General features: G+C 37.4%; 1 protein-coding gene across 7 annotated transcripts in view; it reads right to left on the minus strand.

Annotated features, from left to right (window-relative positions):
* Positions 1–390: 390 nt before the first annotated feature.
* The window catches only part of LOC117403092 (interferon-induced, double-stranded RNA-activated protein kinase-like), a 48,399-nt gene continuing 24,725 nt past the window's right edge, over positions 391–24,064 (minus strand). For 6 of the 7 annotated variants that reach the window (XM_059024400.1, XM_059024402.1, XM_034005010.3 and 3 more), the window contains 12 exons: positions 22,942–22,982; positions 21,821–21,926; positions 21,356–21,384; positions 20,966–21,029; positions 20,352–20,440; positions 12,174–12,293; positions 11,186–11,314; positions 8,097–8,295; positions 4,483–4,626; positions 4,110–4,211; positions 3,346–3,408; positions 391–3,257 (listed from right to left, as the gene is read on the minus strand). In XM_059024400.1, the coding sequence (XP_058880383.1) occupies positions 3,132–3,257; positions 3,346–3,408; positions 4,110–4,211; positions 4,483–4,626; positions 8,097–8,295; positions 11,186–11,314; positions 12,174–12,293; positions 20,352–20,440; positions 20,966–21,029; positions 21,356–21,384; positions 21,821–21,926; positions 22,942–22,982 (1,212 nt within the window). In that variant the 3' untranslated portion in view covers positions 391–3,131. The remainder of the gene's footprint in view (positions 3,258–3,345; positions 3,409–4,109; positions 4,212–4,482; positions 4,627–8,096; positions 8,296–11,185; positions 11,315–12,173; positions 12,294–20,351; positions 20,441–20,965; positions 21,030–21,355; positions 21,385–21,820; positions 21,927–22,941; positions 22,983–24,064) is intronic. The other variant, XM_034005014.3, reaches the window with a different exon arrangement.

The following is a 24,064-nucleotide window of genomic DNA, read 5'->3' on the forward strand; positions in this document are numbered from 1 at the left end:
TGTCTGAATAACAATCCAAACTTGCTGTTGCTGTTGTCTGTGCCTTTGTCATTAACAATGGAGGCACTGCCCATGAGTGTACGTGGCAAATATGAGCAGTCTCAGCGACCAATGCGTTCACAGTAGACCAAAGAACAGACTAAAGCCATCGCCGAGGGTCCCTCTGGAACAGGCCACTTTTAGGATGTCTGGATCTGAGCTAGACGTAGGAAGGCTACATTTACACTGCAGAAAAAAAACACCTGTCACCTCAATGCCAGCTTAAAAAGTGGCTAGTGTAAACGGAGTAAGACTCAACTTTAGAATTCCTTTGGGCCGCTGCAATAAAGAGATTGTTACATTTCATTCCATGTAAAGAAGCAATATATAAAATGAGATGCATTAAAAAAATTTAAAATTTAAAACATGTAATCATTTATTACATTTTACACCAACTAATAAAATTTCCTGTTCAGTAAGAAACCCCTGGCGGAAAATTCCAGATTAATTCAAATCATATTAAAGAGCTGCAGTATTTACACTCCTTAGATTATTGAAAGTCTAAAAAGATTGGATACATGTTCTCTTTAGATACAGTATTTATTGGCGTACCCAATATAATAAGTACTGTAAACATATGGTAACTGCAGTTAATATACATCCTATAAGAGTCTACTTTTATACGGTGTTGTACAAAGTATCCCTTCAGTAAAAATGCAAAGCAGCATTATCATCAGTCGATATTGAATTAATTGTAATAGCTGTCAAAATACATACAGGTCAATTTGTAAAAGGGGTTAATGGGGATAACGGCCATGTAAAATTAACATTTATAAATCAAAATCAACAGCATGACATAACAACCCAATAAACAATTATATTTTCATGATTACACTGGATATGTGCACAAGTAAACAAGACTAAGTTCATGATTTTAAAAAATGGCAATATTTGCATCTGAGACTTGGATCAGAGTTACATCTGCTTGAAACAATACTCTAGGGATCATCTAAAAGTGGTCTTTTTTTACAGTCTTTAACATGGCAGGGTTAGAAACCCACAATAGTCCTATGCCCAGTCCTTGGTTTCAGAAGTCCTCTTGTTTTGATATATTCTTGAAAATCACCAGGTGCCAGGAATTTGAGAAAGCAGGCACCAGGTAAATTGGCTCTGAACAGATCGCTCTTATTAAAACATGAATAATACTATCCGCACTACCGAGATCAACATGCATTGAAATCCTATGATTATTTAAATAATGTTCGTAAGGTCAATTCTGAAACCCACGACTGGATGCAGGACACGTGCAGGTTTCTAGCCCTGCATCAGGGTGACTTCTAATTTCTGAATGATTTATTAATTTAGTCATTTAGCAGACACTTTTATCCAAAGCGACTTACAGAGACCTGGGGGGGTGAACTATGCATCAACAACAACTGCTGCTGCACAGTCACTTACAATAGGACATCGGTTTTACGTCTCATCCGAAGGACGAATGCGTTTACACAAATACAAATGGAAGACAGCTTAGACCTGTGCACATTTAAAGTCAACAAAACAATGAAAACTGACCCAAAGCCAACATCTTATCTTTGATTGTAATGGGATCATAGTTCAGCTGGAATTTATCAGTGTGGTTAATGTCAACAGTGCAAGTCCTACTTGTATTACTTTTGAAAATGTTGTTAATGCTTTAACAATTCTTTTGAAGTTTGTATTTATTTAACTGTTAATGGCTGCCTAACTAACAACTTAATAGACATGTTTCAATATTTTTTTTAATGAGTTGTTAATGGTTAGGCAATATATGGTGACCTGTTTCATTATTTTTCAGCTGCTGGGACAGAAAGATTTTCCGAATCAACCATTTGAGCGAAAATGATTTCATTTTGTTTAGACATTATTAAAGACATCTGTACTTTTTTTAACCATTAACAAAAATGAACAACATGTTAACTTGGTAAGCCACTTGTGAACAGCTACAATAAAGTCTGTGTGATGCAGCTAAAATAAACTGTGTGTGATGTTTTGAGACATCTAATTGCAGTGATAGCCTCAATTGAAACTCTTCAAACACATAGAGACTTGACATAAGTAAATAAACATCCAAGTAGGAAAGAACACCTGCTTTTTCTGGAACCATACATAGCACTGGCCAAATACTTTGTGGTGCCGCCCTTTGCCTTATGCAAGGCAGCAATTTGTCCACACATTGTGTGGATGACATCAGTAATCCTGGTCTGCAGCATTGTAGCCCATTCCTGGCACATTATCTGTATTGGGAGTCCCAGGAAGTGGGGTTACTGGGGCGCTTTTGCAGGGATTGGTCAAGGATTGCCCACACATGCTCAATGGGGTTCATGTCCGGTGATTGGCCAGGCCATGGCAGAGTTCTGATGCTTTGACTCTCTTTTCCACTTTGCGTTGCACGGGCGGTGTGAGTTCGGGCACCATTTTACATAAAAACACCAGACAGATGACCATTGGCATAGACAGGAAAAAGTCCTTCTTGGAGAATGTTGATGTATCGTGTGATCATCTACCACCCGTGCAACACAAAGATGGAAAGTGAGCCAGCACATCACAGCTCTGCCATAACATCTTTGGTACAACATCTGTTGACTTGTTTTAAGATAGTGGTGGTTAAAGAGAGAATGAACATAATAGTGGTGACTTTTTGTATTCAGTGGTTTACTTACAATATATAATTGAACTCTTGCAGATTTTATGACATTCCGCAGCGAGAGCAAAAAGTATTTATTTGTGCTTTAAAACCATATTTCGATTTGGGCGTTGTTTCCCCGCATTTAAATTAATAAGAATTGTTTCACACTGGAATGGTCTTTTAAAAATAGATTCCAATAGACTTGTAATTGTTTTTCTTTTTAATTAAAACATTTTCCCCATTACTTTTATAGTGTTTAGTTGATATTAGCAGAGTTAGAAGGTCATATATTTGAGTGGATTAGAGTCTGTTCAGTCCTGGCACTTAAGATTCTCCAGACAAGCTCATTCAACATTATAATAACATACTCACATAGTAAGAAAAATGTAAAAAAGCCTGCAGCACTCCTTTGAAGCTACTTAGTGTACTGTTTTAGTGGTTGGCATCCCTGCTAACATTGCTATAGGGTACATTTCCAGCATTGTCCTTATACTGTCTTTGTCTCTTTGTGTTCAGTCTCCTTTTTGAAATACCTATCCAAACGTTCTGCAATCTTCGAAGCTTTTGGTCTGTCCTTTGGTGTTTCAGACAGCATCTTTTTTATTAATCTGAACTGCAAAAAAATTAAAGGTACAGTGTGAAAGGTGAAAATATTCCACACAAAAAGTTTTTCTTTTTGCTGTGAAAACCAAATTTATTACCTCAGTACTGTACTGTGTGCGAAACTCTTCAGGAAACTCCCGACCCCTTATTTTGCTCCACATCTATGAAAGAATAACATATCGTTACAGTGCTTTTCTTCAACTGCCGGACTCCTTTCCTTGGATCCTGCTGTCCATGCTCATTCACATGCTTTCTGTGTATTAGACTGCAGGCTCTAAAACACAATCAGGACTGCCTCTCAATACAAACTTCTACATAACACGGAGCATAACATACAACTTATATACCCTTAGTGGACATTTCCACAAATCTCTGTCACATGCTAAAAATGACATTATAATTTGACAAAAAAAAAAACTAGTGGCTTTGAGATTTCTACTACTTTTTAGAATCTACTAATACCAATGAACTAGACAAAATTCTAGGTCTATTAAATAAGATCATTAAGATTAATACCAAAAAACACTGACAAAATGTAATTAATTAAATTATACCAAATGAACTATGCTACGCATTTAATAGTATTGTATGTGTCCTAGGTTAAATAATAATTTACTGTAAACCCTTAAAATGTGTCCACAATATTTAGCGTTTTTGCTCGAACCAACATCTTACATACTTTTTAAAAGTATCCTCCTGATTATTAATTTCACTTTGAGGCCAGTGTGGCTTTTGGCCTTGCTCCACCATGCCCCATTTCATCATAACAATCATAAACCCAGTGTTTCATTTTCATGGCACAGATGTAGAACTGTTTCTGGAGTTGTATCTTATGTTTTCAAGTCAAGGAAAGAAAACTTACATGGAACTTTTCACTTTCTGTTTTAAACCGCCAAAGAAGTTCAAACCAAATTAATCCTAGGGAATAAATGTCCACTTCATTTTCATATTTGTTCTGGTTTTCCTGTTAAAAAAATACAAGAATGAGATTTGTGTAAAAAAAAAAAGCATCTTCGTGGACATAACGTAGAATGACATCTTTCTTAAAATGGTTTGTAAACATGAAGTAAAAATATGAGTGAAAACATCCGTACAAAACTTCATTGAGGGAATCATAAAATAAAACTATGTTTTGTTTTTAGAAAAAAAATGGAAAGCTGATAAGCTTGTTTAAATATACAAACCACTACCAGGCAGGCTGCAATTAAGACAATAAAAATTAATTGACATGTTACCTGTTCAGGACTCATATATGACACGGTTCCTGTGCGCTTAGTCCTTTGGAGTGAGTTGCCATCGTTTTCATTGATTATTTCAGTCGCAAGTCCAAAATCCCCTATTTTTATTTTATCATCCTCACTTAAAAAGATATTTCTAGGCTAAAGAAGAAAACAAATTAAACAGGTGTTACTTGCAACATTCTGAAATGACATTTGTTATTGTAACATTATAGTGTATTTTTAACATGTAACACAGGTGATAACTTTACATTGCTTCTCACTTTACAACTACGCTGTACCTCCTGAAAATAATGTAGGCCATTAAATAACCAATGTCAGTATATGCTCATCCTTTTGTTCAATATGAAGCTTTAAATCCTACTATTTTAAATCTGTTAAACCTTAAAAACTCAGCAAGGGAATTAACATTGTTACTGCACAGGGAATTTATTTAAAATACTAATAACAGCAATGATTGATAACTAATGTATCCTTTATCTGTATTTCTGTACGCAAAAAGAGACAATATTCAAAACAGGGTTGAATAAAAACAACAATTTGATTTGGTTTCTAGCTTGCAAGAAAAGTAATTGATACTCATACCAACAGAATACTCATAAATCACTAGAAATACTTGAAGAAAAGGAATTCATAAACTGAACACCCCACTATTTTAATAACTAGTTACAACGTTTTGGCCTCTGCCTTCTTCAGAAAGCATACTGGAAATAGCTAGGTAGACTGATGGTTTGAAGGTTGCAGTGACTTACAGATGAATGTTCAAAGAACACTGTGACATAGATGGTACTAAGGTGGTAACATACTATACAAGAGAAAATGCTAAATTTAACTTATTATTCAAACTGTAGCTGTAGCAAAAACACAGACTGAAATGCCCAGGAAAAGCTGGGTTAACGTAGTCCTTTATTTTACTTTAAACTAGTAACATTGCCTGTACTTGCTTTGAAATCTGCCTAACCTTTGTTTAGATGCATTTGTTGGTACAGTAATATTGCCTTCTCTATGACCAGCACGCCGCTTATGGAGTGCTTTATCAAATTCATCAGCAGCTTTGCATATGATACACCTGTTTTTACTGCTCTGTTGTCTTCCACCTCCTTTGCAAATTGTTGGATTTTTTTCTTGGCCTTTTTTAATATCGCTGACAATTTCTTGATGCCATATAACGATATAACCGTGCCTCCAACCCCAGAGAAGTCCATATATTCGACGTATATGGACACCCTGAAGGGCCTTATTGCATTTATAATCCAGGTAAAACAGTGGATTTGAAGAAAAAAAGCATAAATCATGTTCAGAGCGAACCATTTTTTTATTTTTTATTAAATATCCTTACGCCAATAAAATAGTCCCATTTATAACTGAACTACACACTAATTTAAGCCAAGTAAATTAATTTAATTAAAACATGTAAAAGAAAGTACATCTTTATTTTTGATACTGTGCACATTGCCTTTGAAAAGACACACTCAGTGCAGAGACACTGCTTGAGAACAACAGACATGAGGAATAAAAATAAATTCAACGCCGTCTCGAATTTCAGTAAATTGTTCAAGGTCTGTGTCAGAGAGGGGAGGATAATGTGCAGAACTGTCTTTTTGTGTTTCTTAGCGTTTACAAACTGCTAAAATACATTATTTGAAGTGACAAAGTTGGGGTGAGTGAGTATAAAGACAGTGATTATTATTATTATTTTTTTTAAATTGGTATTTTTTCTGTTTTTGCTATCTTCCAGTTCATTTAATTGTTCTTCATCCAAATCGGCATGTCTACTTACTACTTTGGGATATCATTTACTCAACACCTGTTTATCTATAAGTAAAAAAATGCTTTAACCACAGTCCTTGTTACAATATTTATAACATGCTTACCACAAAACGTTTAGACTTCCAAACAAATTGAAAAGTAGCACATAATGCTATGATCCACTTAATTACTGCAATTTAGAAATGTTTACTTGTAAAATCAGGTTGAACAGATGTATTTTATTTACAGTTGTCATTGCACACAAGGACAGTCAGAAGGCTCCAAAGGTTGACTTGCGATTGTTGATTAATTTTTTTCATGAGGGAATGGACTTCTAGCGCATCCAGAGTGTTGTGTACGTGTGTTTTAAGTATTGTTCTACAAACCAGCACCCCGAGTTGGTGGCACTTGTGACAAGCTGTTTTTAGATGGTGGTGCTGCTGAAGAATTTACACAGCTCATAAAATTCACGAAACTAGCAGGGTTTATCATTGCACCAGGAGGTGCACAGTACTGTATTTCAAGTCAGCACCCTTAGTTCCTGTGCCCCTGATGGCATGTGTTTTGGACAGTAAGAGAAATACATGGAGAAGGGCGAGTCTACTGATATTGCCAGCATATCTCATTCAGTTGTTTGTGTACTCTATGTTTGGAATAAAGAAATTGTTGAATACTTCTTGTTTTGTGAAGAGCTAACCGAAACAACCAAGGCAGTGGATATCTTCAGGCTTTTGGATGATTTTATGCATTCTTCGGGAAAAACTGGGACAGCTGCATCGGTCTGTAACAATTGTTAATTGTATAAAAGTTAGGGCTACAAATTCAAGATGTGTAGCTGCGTTTTATGTGGAAGTTGGTGCATATGCATGCTGAAATAAGATGGTTATCTCAGGGCAAAATGTAAAGTTGCAGGTTTGAATTAAGGGAGGAGCTAAGCTGTTAAAAATAAAAGAACGAAAGGGTAGATTTCTTCAAAAATGACATGTGGATGGTGAAACTGGGATACCTGGCAGACATTTTAGAGAAGCGAACAAGCTAAACCAATCAGTGAAGGGCAGGGATGCTCATGTCATTGTCCAGCATGAACAAATGGAAGCATTTAATAGAAAATTGCAACTTTGGAAGATTTGTATCAACGATGGGGTTACAGACATGTTTGGGCTGTTACATTCCTTTCGCAAGTGGAGAAATGATCAAACCCCAGTTATTGGCACATCTCTCTGGTCTACTGGACAAGTTAAACACCTGCTTCCCCCTCCACTCACGAGTGAATATGCAACAATACACCTATGGATTAAGAATCTTTCCTGGAGAATACTGAAAATGAAATGACATCATCTTATGTACCAACATTTTTGACATTTCATTGAGCTTATTGACATCTCATCGACAACTCTCTCGAGGCAAAGTTTCAAGAAGTGCCACTAGAGAAATTGGTAGAAATAGCTAGGTAGAGTATCTGAAGGCGGCGGAAGCCAAAACATTGTAGCTAATTATTAAAAGTGAGTTTTTAGTTACAATTGCTTTTCTTCTTCATTAACTATTTCTAGTGATTGATGAGTAACCTGTTGGATCCCGATTCTCCTTGGATATAGAGTTGTTTGCTTTTAATTATCTGTACTCTCTCTCTCTCTCTGAAAACACCAGTGAAGTTGTATTCTATATGCAAACTGAACAATAATGTATCTTGCATATATATTTTTTATAAGACACTGGCAAAAGGAATGGCAATTTATGTTAATTTAGCACTTCCCAGTCCAACATCCTGAAAACAAACCATTATGCCTTCCTCTGACTAAAAACAGTAATTTATGCTTTTAATAGAAAAAGTAAGTTTGCACAAGATAAAGCCCAAAAGTTACCTTTAAATCTCGATGAATCAGATTATTTGAATGAATATATTCAACTCCATCGACCATCTGTGTAAATATTTTCAAAGCATCAGTTTTGCTTCTTGTTGTCTTTAAGTGATTTTTATCATCAATCCAGTTTTTCAATGTTCCCTTTTCATATAGTTTCATCTGGATTAAGAGGTATTTATGTAAAGCACTGGGGTCCGAGCTGCAAGTAAAAAAATACATACATTTGTTAGAGCTGTGTTCGAAGGAAAAGCCCTAGGGCCATGTGAGAAAAAAACCCTAGAGATTTCAACTTTGAAACTCAATGTTGTGTTTAAAACTTGAAATCTTGATTTTGAAACTGGAAATGTAGATTCATTACAGATCAATCCCATGTAAAACATGCTTACTCAAATATATATGATTCTATAATGTGTGGGGAAATAATTTAATAATAGACTGTATTAGACTTTATTAAAAAGCAATGGTAGTGAATTTGAAGCCTCGACAGCAGTGCTTTCGGCAAGAGTTCAGAGTTCCGCTTGGTCCCGCTTTTTCCCAGACCCAGCTCGTAGTGTAGGTCTAGGTGTAGAATGGCGAAATTTTGAGTTTTAAATGCAGAGATCTTAAAGGGTAATGGTTACATTTCTATTTCAGGGAACCAGGGTTATGATGATGACCTAACATTCCCTTTCAAATACAAGTTAAACTGCCTTTAGAATTCTAACCGAAGACCAAAAAAAGGGTCAATGGCATATGGTCCACAGTACAGTGAGAGAGAGCAATCATGCAGTGTATATTGCTGAGTAACCTCAGCATTTAACACCAGAAGTCTAATAAGGTGTGTGGCTAACTACCCCAGGACTTAAAGTTGAACACAATAAAAGTGTATTAAAAGGCATAATGCGTGGCTGCCCTTAAGACTCTGGTCCCAAAACCAGGGTTCTGCTGATCTATGACATTCAGTCAGTAGAATCTGGTAAAAGTATGAGGCGTGGCCCATACTGCAGCGTTGCAAATGTCTGCAACACATGCACCCTGGAAAAACACTCAAGAGGTTGCAAGGCCTCTTGTGGAGTGACCAGTGACCTTTCCCGGTGGAGGCAGGTTGACTAGATCATATGTAATCCTGACCATGTTTACAATCCACCTCGACAGCTGCTGTTTGGACAGGACTTGTCTGAGGAACTTAGACCCAAAGCAAACAAACAATTGCTCAGATTTCCGCCAACTGTGGGTGCGGTCAACATAATACGCCAGTGCCCTAACTGGACAGAGCGTATGGAGCTTTCTCTCCCTGTCAGACTGGAAAGGAGGTGGATGGAAGGTATCCAATTCCACTGACTGGTTGATATAGAAAACAGAAATGCTTTTAAAGAGAAAAGCAGGATTAGTGCACAGAATAACTTTAGTTCTGGTCTCCGCAAAAAACATACAGGCTTTCGCCGTTGAGAATGCTTGCATTTCACTTACCCGCTTGGTGAAGGTAATAGCAAGCAGGAAAGCTGTCTTTAAGGTCAGGAATTTCAGCTCTGCTGAATGTAGGGACTTGAATGGCGGTCAGCGAGGGACAAGGTCCTTTCTAGGGGGTCTTAACCTCCGAGCACCCTTTAAAAACTGTCCTACCAGGAAGTGTGCTCCTGGGGAGACCAAGTCAATTTTAATATGGCAAGCTGATATAGCTGCCACGTAGACCTTAAATGTGGAGGGAGATTTCCCTTCCTGCAAATATTGCAGTATATCTGCTATGGGGCAAGTTGTGGGGTCCAGTGCAAGCAACTGACACCACATCTGGAAAACACCTAATTTGTAGCCATACTGGGAGGATGTAGACTCTGCCCTGGGATTCTGAAGGGTAACAATGACCGTGTCAAATAACCCTGTCAAATAATAGGTGACTCAAATGTCTCCGCTTAGGGTCTAGACCCAGAGATACAGAACTGTTGGGTCTGGATGCCACAGAGTGCCCCGCTACTGACTCAGCAGGTCGCGATGTGCCAGCAACTCCCACAGCTGACCGTACAGGAGCTGTTCCAGTGCAGAGAACCAGGTCCTCCTGGGCCACTTCGGGGATAGTAAGAGCACCCAAGCCCGGTCTTGCCTCCAAGCACAGTGGAAGCAGTGGCAACGATGGAAAAGCAGAGCAGAGTCTTCGGCCATCTGTGGACCAGTGCGTTTATGCCGAGCAGGTGACCACTCTCCATTAGGGAATACCAGTGAGAACAATGGGTGGACTACTTGGTCACGAAGAGATCTATCTCTGCACATCCGAATTCCCAAATGAGGTTCACAAGCTCCGGGTAAAGTCGTCATTACACTATGGGGGGCCGCCGCTCAAGAGAAGGCCCGTCGCCCAGTTCCTCAGGTGAACTGCTCTGACTGAAAACAGATGTTCGTGAGCCCAAAAGCTTTCAGGCAACACGATTGAGACCGGGAGACTGGAGACCACCCTGGTGGTTGATATAAGCCACCACTGTGGTGTTGTTCGTGGGAATCAACACGCGTCTCCCTTGTATATCCCGGGAAATTGTTGCAGGGCCAGATGAACTGCCCGCAACTCCAAAATATTTATGTGGAGACCCTCCCATAGGGGTTTCCACACGCCCTGCACCCCCTGGCCATAGTCGACTGCACCACCCTAGGGTCTGTGGTCACCACCTCTCTCCTCATGACACTGCCCAGAACTGTGCCAATAAGCCAGTTGTTTCCACTGTGAGAGAGCTTCCAGAACAGACACTATGAGCAGGCGGCGCCGGTCCAAGACAGGTTGAAGGACCCTATGGTTACCAGGCTTAGAGGGGGTGCATGTGTAGGAGCCCTAATGGGAGAACCTGAGATGCTACTGCCATCAGGTCCAGAAGTCTCTGGAAGATCAGTACCATCACTGCTGCATTGGGCTGAAAAAGCTCTAAGTGACTTACAATTGTTACAAAATATCACAGTACAAAGTATCACATTACAAAATATCACATTACAGGTAAGAGCAGTTGTAAAGTGCAATAAAATCAGTAGCAAAAGATCAAGTTCAAATGTATAGTTTACTGGAAATAGGACCAGAGTTGTCTAAGATGCAGAATTTAAATTTACTTGGAGTGAAGAAGAAACTTTTTTACCTTGAGCTGCTGTAGCTTTCAGATGTTTCCAGCAGTTTTCCTGGTAACTCTTCAAACCATGAAGTAGAATAGCGTACAATGTTGTCATGCTCAAGTCGTGCCAATACTGCAACTTCACGCTCAGCCTTTCTAAAGAGAGAATTAAAAAAAACAGTTGTCAGTGAAATCCATTCACATCACAGCTGTACATACAAAATTAGAGCTGTTAGTATCATGTAAAAGTATATCATCATGATCAACAGCCACTATATGCACATTGAAATACAGACTCCATACAACCCCATGTTATGATACTCTCAATAAGAATGTCCTTAGAAAGTTTAATCACAATTGGATAAGTGGTTATCTAGATACATGTAAAAAAAAAGTGTAACATACACTCGTACTGCTGGAAGAAATTGTTTTTATAACCAAACCCTGGTACTGTTCTGATAATAAAGGTTTCACACATATACAGCAGAAGACATATAAACCCACTGAGATGCAACATCTTGTTTCCATGGATGCTCTGATCCTGTTAACAGGGATTAGGGAATTTAAGCCTCATTTTACCGAAACTTAATTGAATTGAATTGTAATTTATCCATAAAACCAGTGTTACCAACCAGCTGTTCTTCAAAAAATGTCAAAGGGATTTTAACGTGCACTGATTCGACTGGACCTTGGTTCAGTGTCTCACCAGATAAGGAGTCACATAAAAATTGGTCCTACTGGTACATTTAAAAAAAAAAAAAATAAATAATAATAATAATGTAAAAAAAAGTACCCACTCACACTTTCTCTAAACCTCAAGGTCATTAAATTTGTTTTCTTCTCTTTCTATAGCCCTAATATTAATAATTCAAACCATAGACAAAGTACAAAAAACATATTAAACCTTCCAAGATTTGGAATAACTACAGTATTTTACAAATGTTTATGGTGTATCGTCTGTATATCATAAGTATATCATTAAACACACTTCAAAATGCACATATTTCACACTTACTTTTCATACTTCACACACTTCACAGCATACATGTTTTTGTCAAGTTTATTTCTCGCCTTGTAAACACTCCCAAAGCCACCTTTACCCAGGCTGGTTATTTCTTCAAATTCCAGTAGAAATCTGAGAATGCAGGTTATTTAGGAAAACAAAGAAAAACAAACATTCAGGTCAGCTTTGTTTTAGTGTATTTCTTTTTTTTCATGTTTTAACCCAATAAGCAAGTGTTATTTCAATCTTCTGTGTGGAATGTTTGGGAAATGTTGCTCATACTGCTCATCCAGACATCTTGTTTATGATTCTAGATTTTCTTTTAGCTCATTGTTATGTCTGCTTAAGAGTTTGTGTGTTCTTCCACTGCCTTCCTGGCTAACTTAACGAACCACTGTTCTCAATACAACTTTATTAAAAAAAACATTATTCCCTTTTAATATGGAATAAAACCTATGGTGAGGAAATGTTTTCCCACAAGTTTTGAGTGTACAAATTTATAAAATGTAGTATGGCCCCTGCAGGTGATTTGTGTGAATTTGCTGCAATACCATTTACATCAGTGCTAGGATATCCCTTTACTTTTCATTTGTAATTGTATCAATGAATTCTGTTAAAGTAAATTATACCATTGTGACATTGTATTGTCTTTGTACCTAACCACTTAGGGATAGTATCTGAAGAACTTAGTAGTAGAGGACAAGCGTTTAGAACCACTATGCTAACAGTCCAGGATTCAGTTTGACCACTTCTACTGTAGTCTTAATGTACATGGAGAAACAAAGCGATAGATCATTTAGTTCTTGGACAATAAAATACAGTAGATATTCCAAGTGAACAAAAATAGACCATGGTCATAACTGTCAACTAGGAACATTAAAATGACCCAGTCAAAGCAAGTATGCACTTTAAATGGAGTTTTTGTTTTCCCAGCTACCCAGACCCTCTGCTTTCATCAGTGCATGTTTGATATGGAGATAAAAACTACAGGTCCATAATTGTGGATGCTGGGATTTGAGAGGATCAAGTCAACATGGATAGAGATGAAAGACACAAAACAGATGACCTACAGAAGAAAAAGTGGATGACCCACAGTAAAAAAGGGTAGACAATGATTTATAGTTTTAGTGAGTATTTGGTTGCATGCGTGACACTCATTGAGTGGTATTGTAAGTACAATTATGAGCAGCAAGGTTACATGCACAAGCAGCAAGAGGCATCAGAGTTTGCTATAGGATTAATGCAACAGAGTCCATTAATTACAGTAGTTAAGAACGACAAACAAATATTGCTTTGTTTCTGGGATAATGTACTATTTTACCTATATATTAAAAAAAAATCTTTAAATTGACATTACAATATTTGTTTTAAGCTTTATTGCCCTAGAACATTTACAAAAACTAAAAGTACAGTCGCCACTACATAGAACGGGCGGGTTTGTGTTAACGTGATTCACCCGCAGTAAGCGATGGACGGTATAAACTCCCACACAATAACCTGACATTCAAAATGTCCCACAATCACCTGTACAGTAATCAAAACAAACAAGCTTGTATGCGGTTAAAAATATTTAAGACACTAATAAAAAAAATCTATGAAAAAGTACAGTAATCTGTCTAACACACAACATTGCTGGGTGGTTGTGATTTGGTTGTGTGAGACATAACATTGTAGCAATGTTTATATACAACATTGCTGGAAGGTACGGCAATTGGTCGTGTCGAACATAAAGTTGCATAAACGTTGTAGCAACGTTGCTTACTGGTTGTATTCGAGTAGAAATGTCAGTCAAAACCCAGCTAACAATTTAACATCGCAGCAATGTTGTGACGACGTTGTGACAACGGAACTTTGTAATTTGCATCTCACCTGCACGCGCATTTAAACTCGAGCGCAGTAGAGTTTAAATGGCTTTAAAGGAATTGCGGTTTGTATGAAACTATCCGTAATCTGTCAGGAGTGTACGAGGAGTGAGACAATCCTGAGCTCTCCCGATTGTCATCCCGGCTTCTTCACATTCCCAGATTCTTCACCGATCGGCTGATCATCATCTGTCCTTCAGGACACCTAGACTCATTCAGGTATGCCTCTAGTAATTAATCACCTTTCTTGGATTCTTTATTTATACTTATAATATTAATATAAGGTATTTCAGACTTAATATAATTATTATGTTTGATTAATATTGTGATTATTGTTTTTATTATGCCAAAGTTTAATTTCCATTAGAAGTGTAAATGAATTGCCGTTGATGCCTGTATGTTTAACGTGACAGTATTATTTCTAGCTAAAAAAAAAAAAAAAGCTAGTACAGTACAACGTCGCATATCCAAACCTCTGTGGATTGGGGTACAGGCGAATATGTGAAAGTCGGATTTACGAACATCTATAGAAAAAGCATTTACACGTCAGTAAATAGGTTAGTGAACAAAAACAACACGCACACTGCTTTAAACACGTGGATATGTTTTGCTTTAAAAGTAAGCAAATGTAAACACGATTAATTAGGCTCAAATACAGTGTTGCTATGCGGTTTGCTAGTATAGGCCATCTCCACACAAAGCTTTTTTTTTCTTAAATACAAAACAAACGGTAAAATGTACAGTAACCTGCAACTGATGGCTTCTTTCTTAACTCTAGAAGTCCATGCCTCCCTGGTTCTGCTTTCTTAATATCTGTCACGGTACTTTCCGTTATTTCTTGATATTGCCAATAACCAGCTCGGTTTGAATATTGCTTCGGCTATTTTAAACAAACGGCCGGTAAGCATTGCGTTTATGAAGCTTGCTTTGTTTAATTCAAATGCATTTAAAAGCTACAACAACACGCTGCCAATATCTGTAAGCGTGCGCTCCATCATATAAACACATTGCCCCAAAAAAAGCTTTCTCGTGGTGTACTGAAACGTCACTGTACTACACGCAGCTGTATGAGGTGCCGTTCAGGAAAAAAAAAAATTCAATGGTTATTCATATTGCTGGCATATCTATTGGTTTACTGTGGCATATGTATTGGTTCGCTGGCATGTGTATAGGTTTGCTGGCATATGTATTGGTTCGCTGGCATGTGTATTGGTTTGCTGGCATGTGTATAGGTTTGCTGGCATGTGTATAGGTTTGCTGGCATATGTATTGGTTTGCTGGCATGTGTATTGGTTCGCTGGCATGTGTATTGGTTTGCTGGCATGTGTATTGGTTCGCTGGCATGTGTATAGGTTTGCTGGCATGTGTATTGGTTTGCTGGCATATGCATCGGTTCTCTCACGCATGCTTTGGTTTGCTGGTGCATGTATTGGAAAATAATCCTAAACAGGCACAGTTTAGACAGCCTCTGGTCATGCTTTATTAGCACAATTTCGCCTTTTTATTTATTTATGTACTGTTTTCCTGTGGGACATACTGTAAAACTGAAATAAATATTTCACATTGATTAAAAGACACTGAGTTTTTTTTTTCTTTTTTAAATATTATTGCTTCTACCTCGGGAATTCGCTCGCTAGGACCGCTTTTGAAAACGGAGATAACCGGGTCAGGCGAATAGGCCAAGATTTTTGCTTCCTCCTTAATTGATGTTTTTTTTGTTTTGTTTTTTTTAGAATTAATACATTTCTTAGATTCAGAAAAACCCTATACCACTACGTTTTAGTGATGAATATGGGAAAGCAAGTTAGTGGCGCGAGATAGGGCGTCTGTCAGGTACTTAACGTCCCAAGACGCTCGCCTTCTGAGTTTCTCACACTGAACTTTCTACCCGCAAAACCACTTCTCAGTACACAGATATAGTACTTATTGCAGTTTTCTCCATGGACCAACACACACTGACACGAAGGACAGGACACTGAACGCTACAACCCCTACTGTTCCCTACTACTATTTGTTATTTCTATTTAAATTGGACAATAAACGTTATATTAAAAATAAAGCCTCTGAGAAAGTTGTAGGTATGTTACATCACAACGTTACATATTTTAGTTGTCACAATGTTGCTGCAGTGTTAAATTTTAAAGTTGAATAAATATTGTAGCTATGTTACATCACAACATTGTGACAACGTAAAAAAAACGACACATTTTCATTGTCACGTTACATTACAACGTTTTCACAACATAAATACAACGTTGCTGCAATATTAAATTGTTAGGGATCCGACTGCGATGGGACCAGAGTAAGGGCGGTTATGTAAAAAGGCGGATAAATTAATCCCATTATACACAGCTGTAACAATTACTGTACTACATTATTATTGTTTTAAGATTCAGATTTTATTAGGCAGCTCCCCTAAATCCCTTGTTTAGAAAGATACAGGGTATTGATGCTTGTGACAGCCATCTGCCGTGTGGATCTATGCATTCGCTGACAGGTAGGAGATCAAAACAGAGGTTGAAGTTGATATGGCCTGCAGACGAACAGGATTTATTTACATACTGTAGCGCAGACCTGCGGGGTTTCCAGGATATAATGAGACAGACAACAGTTGCAGTTCAAAGCAATAGGAAACTCCCAAGTCCCTCCCCCTTCCTCACTCATTGGTCCAACACTCCCCATCTCTGACTGGTCGTGTCAGACCTGCTCCCACCCTCCTCAGTGACGCACACACACAGGCAGTCTTTCCAGCTGTAGTCACACAAGCACCAAAACACACAGAGAACGCTAACAGATCTGAACAAGAATAACACGGCTTACAAACACACATTATTTAGAGTAAGGATGCACCGAATCCAGGATTCGGCCCGAATACATCACTTTTCATGGAGTAAAGTTATGCAATAAATCTGTAATATATAGTAATGACAAACTGTCGTAGACTTTTGTGCTTTGTTTGAGACGTGTTCTACAGATAATACTGAGAGAAAAAAATAAAAATCGGTGCACAGAAAAATATATATATTTTTTTTTAACTTTACAACTGTCAGATGTGCAAGACGTTGTTGAACAATATGCTTTAGTAAATAACATTTTACGTTACTGTAATGTGCCAATACAAGTTGAACCATTTGGGAACTGCTGTATTTTATTAAAACAATGTGTAAACTACACACAGTGCATTTAAAGCAACATTGGTTTTATTTCGCAGGGAGATTCAGGTCACTCATCACGGTAATTTTTTCTTCATAGTTCTCTCAGATAGGGTTGTCAACAGGCTCCAGAATCTCGGGACACTAAGGTAGGTCAGGTTTTTTTTTTTTTTTTTTTACTCACCTCTCAAATGTATTCGACATGTAAAGTGAGTGTGAATTGCTTGAGCGGTTTAGTAAATATCTTTAAATGTTTAATTGTGGTGGCTATCCGGACAGCCTCGTAACAACGATTAATCGTATTGCTTGAATTTTTTTATACAGTAAACAATGTCTATCAAAATAGTGCAACACCATTATTATAGATAACTTTGCACTCACCTGCTCTCTTTCATTTAACCTTGTGACAGCAGGTAAAGTTTCTATTTGTTTAAAACTTCTTGCTTCACACAGTCCTGCCCAGTCAGTGACTCAGAAAGCCAATCAGCTGCTGTATATGTCTGATTGATGGAAACGATCCTCGCAGGCATGTGTGTGCTTTTGGTAACAACTAAGTAAAACAATTCAATTAATTTAGCGACAGTTCGCACAATTCACACTCACTTTACAGAACACATTACAGTTTAGAGACGTGAGTTACAAAACCTGACTTTCCTTAAAGTGTCCGGAGATTCTGGAGTTCTCCTTTCTTGTAAAGGTAAACAGTTCTGTATTTTGATGTTTCTATTGGGGCTAGCGGTAAATTGTGTATGCTTCAAACTGAAATCTTACTCAGGGATATATTTCCATTCGGTAATAAAAATACTACGAACTAAAAGGCTCAAAACTATAGATTGTGCACGTCCCTTGTTAGTAGCTGCCAGTCTGTTTTTCATTCAACAGTTTCTTTCAGTTTTTCTTGACAGTTTTTTTGTTGATTCGGTATTCGGCCAAATCTCAAAAACTTGGATTCGGTGCATCCCTAATTTTAGAGTACTCCCATCCCCTTCCCTAGTCCATAATCAGGTCAATTCCCACATTGTCCCCAGCTTTTTGAAGCAACGTTGCATTGTTTGCTGACTGACAGAGTTCCAAGCATGCTTTAGCAAGCGCAGAGTATCTAACAGAGACATTTTATTTACACTGAATTTTCGTGCTGATGCTCATCGCGTTTCTCTTTCCAGCCATGCTTGCTGTTGCAGTGAGTGCTGTTTTTTCAAACTGTAAATAAACCTGCCATTGCGTGCAGGGATTAAATAACCAAGGTACAATACAGAGGTAATCGCTCAGTAACGAGGTGCAAACAACTGATTGATCGATCCATCAAGCTTTTTTACTACAGTAAAGTGCTGCCTTTTTATTGAAATCTATGTGAATGGCAAGGTAACCAGGTGAAAACATCTGATTTGTCGATTAGTAAGATTACTACAGTATAAAGCAGTGTGTTTGTTATTTAAATATGTGAATGGTACACAAGATCCAAACAGCTGAGTTTGCCCAAAATATACAGTGTGCTTAACACGGTATAAACAATGCCTTTGTTACTGAACTGGCAAACGCTATTTGTCTGATATAAATGGCTGCCTGAAATAACCCTGTACGGTGTAAGTGGCGGCGACTGTAATACATTCTGTTTGGCACTGCTTAGTTTAATGTTTTATATAGAGTGCCCAATTATTTTACCCCCGATTTTCTCCCCAATTTAGAACGTCCAATTATTTCTCCCACCGCAGAAACTCCTCACACAGCTCTGAAGATCAAAAGGTTCAGTGAGCGTTCCCTGATCCCACTATCAAGCCAGCTTCCTCTTACTTCCAGGAACTCAAAAGCGGATGCCAGCGAGCTACTAGCCTCTGGAGGACAAAGACCAGCCTACAGGTGTCTGCCTTAACTCACTAAGGTGCCTGACCAGTAGGGTCTGCTGTAGCATGATGTAGATAAATAATTACTGCCGGTTTTGCCTCCCTAACCCACTGGAATCCCCAGCAAAGACCAGCGACTTCGCACAGCCAGGACGTGATCCTGCACTCCCCTGACTGTATGACTCACTCTGAACACCACTTGGCTATGCTTTTAATCAGGTGAGCCACTCTAGGACCCCCACTACGTTTTTAATAGGAGACAACAACCTGTTAGATTTTGTCAAAATAATTTATTAAGGGAAAATACCCCAAGGTATTAGGATTATAATTTGCTGAGTTAATTTGTAAATAAATAAATAAATTTCAGAGAGAAGCATTAGGAACAAGAATAAGGAAATTTATAAGGAAAAAGAAAAAACATTTTTTTTATGAAAAGCTTGCTTTCAGGGGCTCAGGTGCTCAAAGCAGATAGTAGAAAAGCAGGATCAATAACATTCTGCATCTAGTACCTGCAACCAAGTAACCAAGAAAATGCATTTTAGGTGGCAAGAATACATTTGAGAAAAAAAACTGTTAGGAGGTATGAGAAAAATATTTATACAGAATTAATACTTTCAGCAAACCTGATTCAATTGCAAACCCAGTTTCGATGAATAAACATCTTTCCTCAATCAATTTTTACTATTCTGAGGACGCAGAAGAAACACTTTTGTGCTTCTAAAATGGTTAAATTATGACTTTACCACTGCTAGGAATCACTAAATACCTTTACTAGGGCCCAGCTATTTTTTTAGCTGGGAAAAGAGTTTTAGGAAAATAAAAATGCATGCTTAAAACAAATTAATTATTATAGTGTGTAGCATTGACATGGCCAAAGATAAAACCACGCATCAGTGCTAGTTGACCCAAAACTGGCAAGTTGGGTTTTAAAGGATCCCAATCATTCAGCACCAACTAAATGGCTAGGTAACCCATTTCATACAACGGTAACCTATCGCCCATTCCATTGAAAGGGTGCTGTTTACAACATACATTAACCACACAGGTCACATGATCTTAATATGACAGCCATCAGATGTCAAATTAACTTTGTATATTTCAAGAAATTATATTTTCCTACTGTTTTTTTTCTCTCCAGCTAAAAGTTAATTAAAAGCTAAAAGCCCATGTCTATACTAAATGCCCAAATTATATTTTTGACCTGTCAAAATACAATAATTTTTTTTTGTCTCTGAATAAATGTTAATATTTATTTTAGGACACCCTGGCAGCAGCAAAATCCCTAGATCTAAAAATAATACATCAATATGAAACAATCACATTGTACAAACTCACCTTGGGTTCTGTGGGTTATAAAAGTTTGTTTTCTCATCGACATCCTTGCCCGAGGGTCTCTCCATATTTAAATTGGCTACCATATTTTCCTTCAAGTTAAAATGTAAAACAAGAATGTCAGTAGCATGCATCATCAGTATGATGAAAAAGTAAATCACTATGAACTAGCTGCTTGTGCTAAAGAATGCACAAGCATTTCTCTAAATACCTGGATTGTAAGTAAATCTGAACGTCCAGGTAGTTGATATTGTAATGTAGAGGACTGACCAGGTCAGGAAACTAAATGTTTTAAATATAATAAATGCAGGTAAAAAAAAAAAAATGGAATTGCAATTACAGTACATCAATGTACAATCCGTTATAAATGTACTGAGTAAGAAATACCTGAAATTAGTCTCAACAAGAATTGACTGTAATACCCAGCATAGATGAAGCACAGTGCAAATAACCTTTTAACATTTAAAATGCATAACCACTGTATGATACCAAAAAATCCTGAAACCATAGCTTACATACAAACTTCCAAAAAATGCAACATACATGTTGCCCCTCTAAAATTCTACACTACCCTGTGGAACACTGTAACCCTGTATAAACTGGAACAGGATTGATACCTGATCATTCTTGTTTGGTGTAGACTTGAAGTCATTTCTGAAATCAGGAGCCAAGTTTACTTTTCTGGAAAACAAAAAATAAAGTCTCAAACAAAAGTTGTTTTTTAAAACCAAGAATAGAGACCAGTGGACTCTATTCACAAGGTCTGTTAAAATGAAGTATGCTATTCAACAGCCTAGAATAGTTTCATGAACAGCAAACTAGATTTTACTCAAACTTCATTTAACAAAACCTTTTAAATAACTCACAAGTTAACATTTTGTGAATAAGCAAAATCTTTGGAAACCAATAAATCCTATTAAACGTATATGTATTTATTTAAAGCACCTTATAAAGCAGTTTTAAATCATTATTAAATTGAATGTGTACAAAAATGAAAAGACACTTACCTATTTTTTAATCTGGTACCTCGAGGACTCTGTTCAACAATTTCCCCCAAAAAAGAAGAAATTTAAAAAGTACTTTATAAGGTTTAATAGCCCGGTTTGGCATGCAAAAATCACAAGCATTAGTGTTACAGCAAAACACATTACTTTTTTGTTTCTGCTTGCAATAGTTTCTTCATTTGTGTACTGTGCCATAAACCAGTCCTTATCTATTTTTTTTCGTTTAAAATCAGGGTCTTAGCATTAAAATGTCTTAATGCGTCATAACATCAGTTTTTTGCACCCCAGAAAAAACAAAAAAAACTAATATTTAGCTGGGTTAGGGTGCGATATGAAATGAATAGTAATAAACTAAGTGAGAACCCTTCCCTCTATGCCATACCGCACAGCTTGTAGCTGGTTAACAGTTTTCACGGTCTACACAGTGTTCTGTGTGAAAATGTGTGGGATTTCGTAGGTGTATCATACCACTTTTATTAAGGCAACAGGATTTTCTTTCTTGCTGGAAGAACTGTCTTTGAATACAATATAATCATCATTCCCTGTCCTTTGAGATTCAGAGTTTCCACAATGACTGCAATAGAAGAAAAAAAACAACAGCAGCAAACTAGTTATTGGCCTTCAAAATCCAGGCTTCTGTTCTTGACTAATCTTCTGTGACATTCAAAATTCTTTAATAATGTAGTCTATATGCCATTACAAATGCCAGGCCAACATAACTGCAAACCAATTGCAAAACTAATTTATCAAGTTTCATCTTTACTCCAATGTGCAGTTTGCACCATTTGTTGTTGCACAACTACTAACTAAATTTTGTAACATAAACAGTTCGATTTTCCTTTCATGAAAATGGATCAAATTGCAATTCGTCATACACACCTGATCATTCTATACCTTTGTTTCTTTATTGGTTTAATTTTACAATTTTTGGTTTAGTCTGTTACAGATTTTACACCTACTGTAAGAGACAGAATGCAATACATCTAAAAAAAATGCAAATACTGTTAGTGCATATGTCAAAATACACAAAAAAACACATTTTGATGTAGGCACAAACGCTAAAATAGCACTCTGAAAGAACACCCTGAAGAAGAACACAAGTAGGAGTCACATCCCAGTAAGTGATTGACTGATCTGTTAGTTGCTCCACTGAGTTTCATTTTAAAATAAAACTAAGGGCTATAATTTCAAAGCCTTTTTATGGAAGGAAACATAATCCATACTAATCTTACTAAATGAAAAACAAAACAACTTGAGAATACTGAGTCCCTGAATTATATTAGTTGCTTGTTTCTTGTTTCGTTCTAGTGTTTTTCTCCTTTCAAATTTTCTTTTTTAAAGACTTGAGGAAATGGTGAGCCTTGCTCTTGCATCACAATTTGTCTCAATGTGATTTACCATGCACAGGTGCGTAATCAATAGTAATCAAATGTAAAGCAAACGGTTGCAGAATTATGGACTAGTTTGGAAGAATGAATCAATCTTTAGCAATACTAGTTAAAAATCAGCAGTGTATGGTCTCCTCTACAATAACCCCAGTGGGGCATGATATTAAATGGCCATGTTTATGGATTGCTTATTCCTATTACCTTTTAATTGAAGACTGTCTGCTGGAACTTTCATACTGGGCCTGTTTAGTAAAACAAACAAATTTCAAAGTTCAGTCAAGTACTGTAGAACAACATACAGACAATTGTAAAAATCACTAATAATTATATATATATATATATATATATATATATATATATATATATATATATATATATATATATATATATATAATTACAGTGCCGTGAAAAAGTATTTGTCTGATTTTCAGCATTTTTGCATATTTTTGACACTGAATGTTATCAGATCTTCAACCAAAACCTAATATTAGATAAAAGGGACCCTGAGTGAACAAATAACACAAAAGTTTGATACATATTTCATTTATTTATGCAACACCCAATGCCCCCGTGTAAAAAAGTAATTGCCCCCTTAGACTCAATAACTGGTTACCCCACCTTTAGCAGCAATAACTGCAACCAAACACTTCCTGTAGTTATTGATTAGTCTCTCACAGCGCCGTGGAGGAATTTTGGCCCACTCCTCCGTGCAGAACTGCTTCAACTCAGTGTCATTTGTGGGTTCGAGCATGAACTGCTCGTTTCAGGTCCTGCCACAACATCTCAATGGGGTTTAGTTCTGGACTTTGACTAGGCCATTCCAAAACGTTAAATTTCTTGTTCTTCAACCATTCTGATGTAGACTGGCTTGTGTGTTTCGGATCATTGTCTTGCTGCATGACCCAGCTGCGCTTCAGCTTCAGTTCACAGACGGATGGACTGACATTCTCCTGTAGAATTATCTGATACAGAGCAGAATTCATGATTCCTTCAATGATGGCAAGGCGTCCAGGTCCTGATGCAGCAAAGCATCCCCAAACCACGACACTACCACCACCATGCTTGACCGTTGGTATGAGGTTCTTACTGTGGAATGCAGTGTTTGGTTTTCGCCAGACATAACGGGGCCCATGTCGGCCAGAAAGTTCAAATTTTGACTCATCTGTCCATAGAACATTGTTCCAGAACTCTTGAGGATCATCCAGGTGCTTTTTGGCAAACTTGAGACAAGTATTCATGTTCTTCTTAGTGAGCAATGGTTTCTGCCTTGCTACTCTGCCATGAATCCCATTTTTGCCCAGTGTCTTTCTGATGGTGGGACTCA

This window comes from Acipenser ruthenus, chromosome 5, assembly GCF_902713425.1.
Source record: "Acipenser ruthenus chromosome 5, fAciRut3.2 maternal haplotype, whole genome shotgun sequence".
Classification (NCBI taxonomy): Eukaryota; Metazoa; Chordata; class Actinopteri; order Acipenseriformes; family Acipenseridae; genus Acipenser; species Acipenser ruthenus.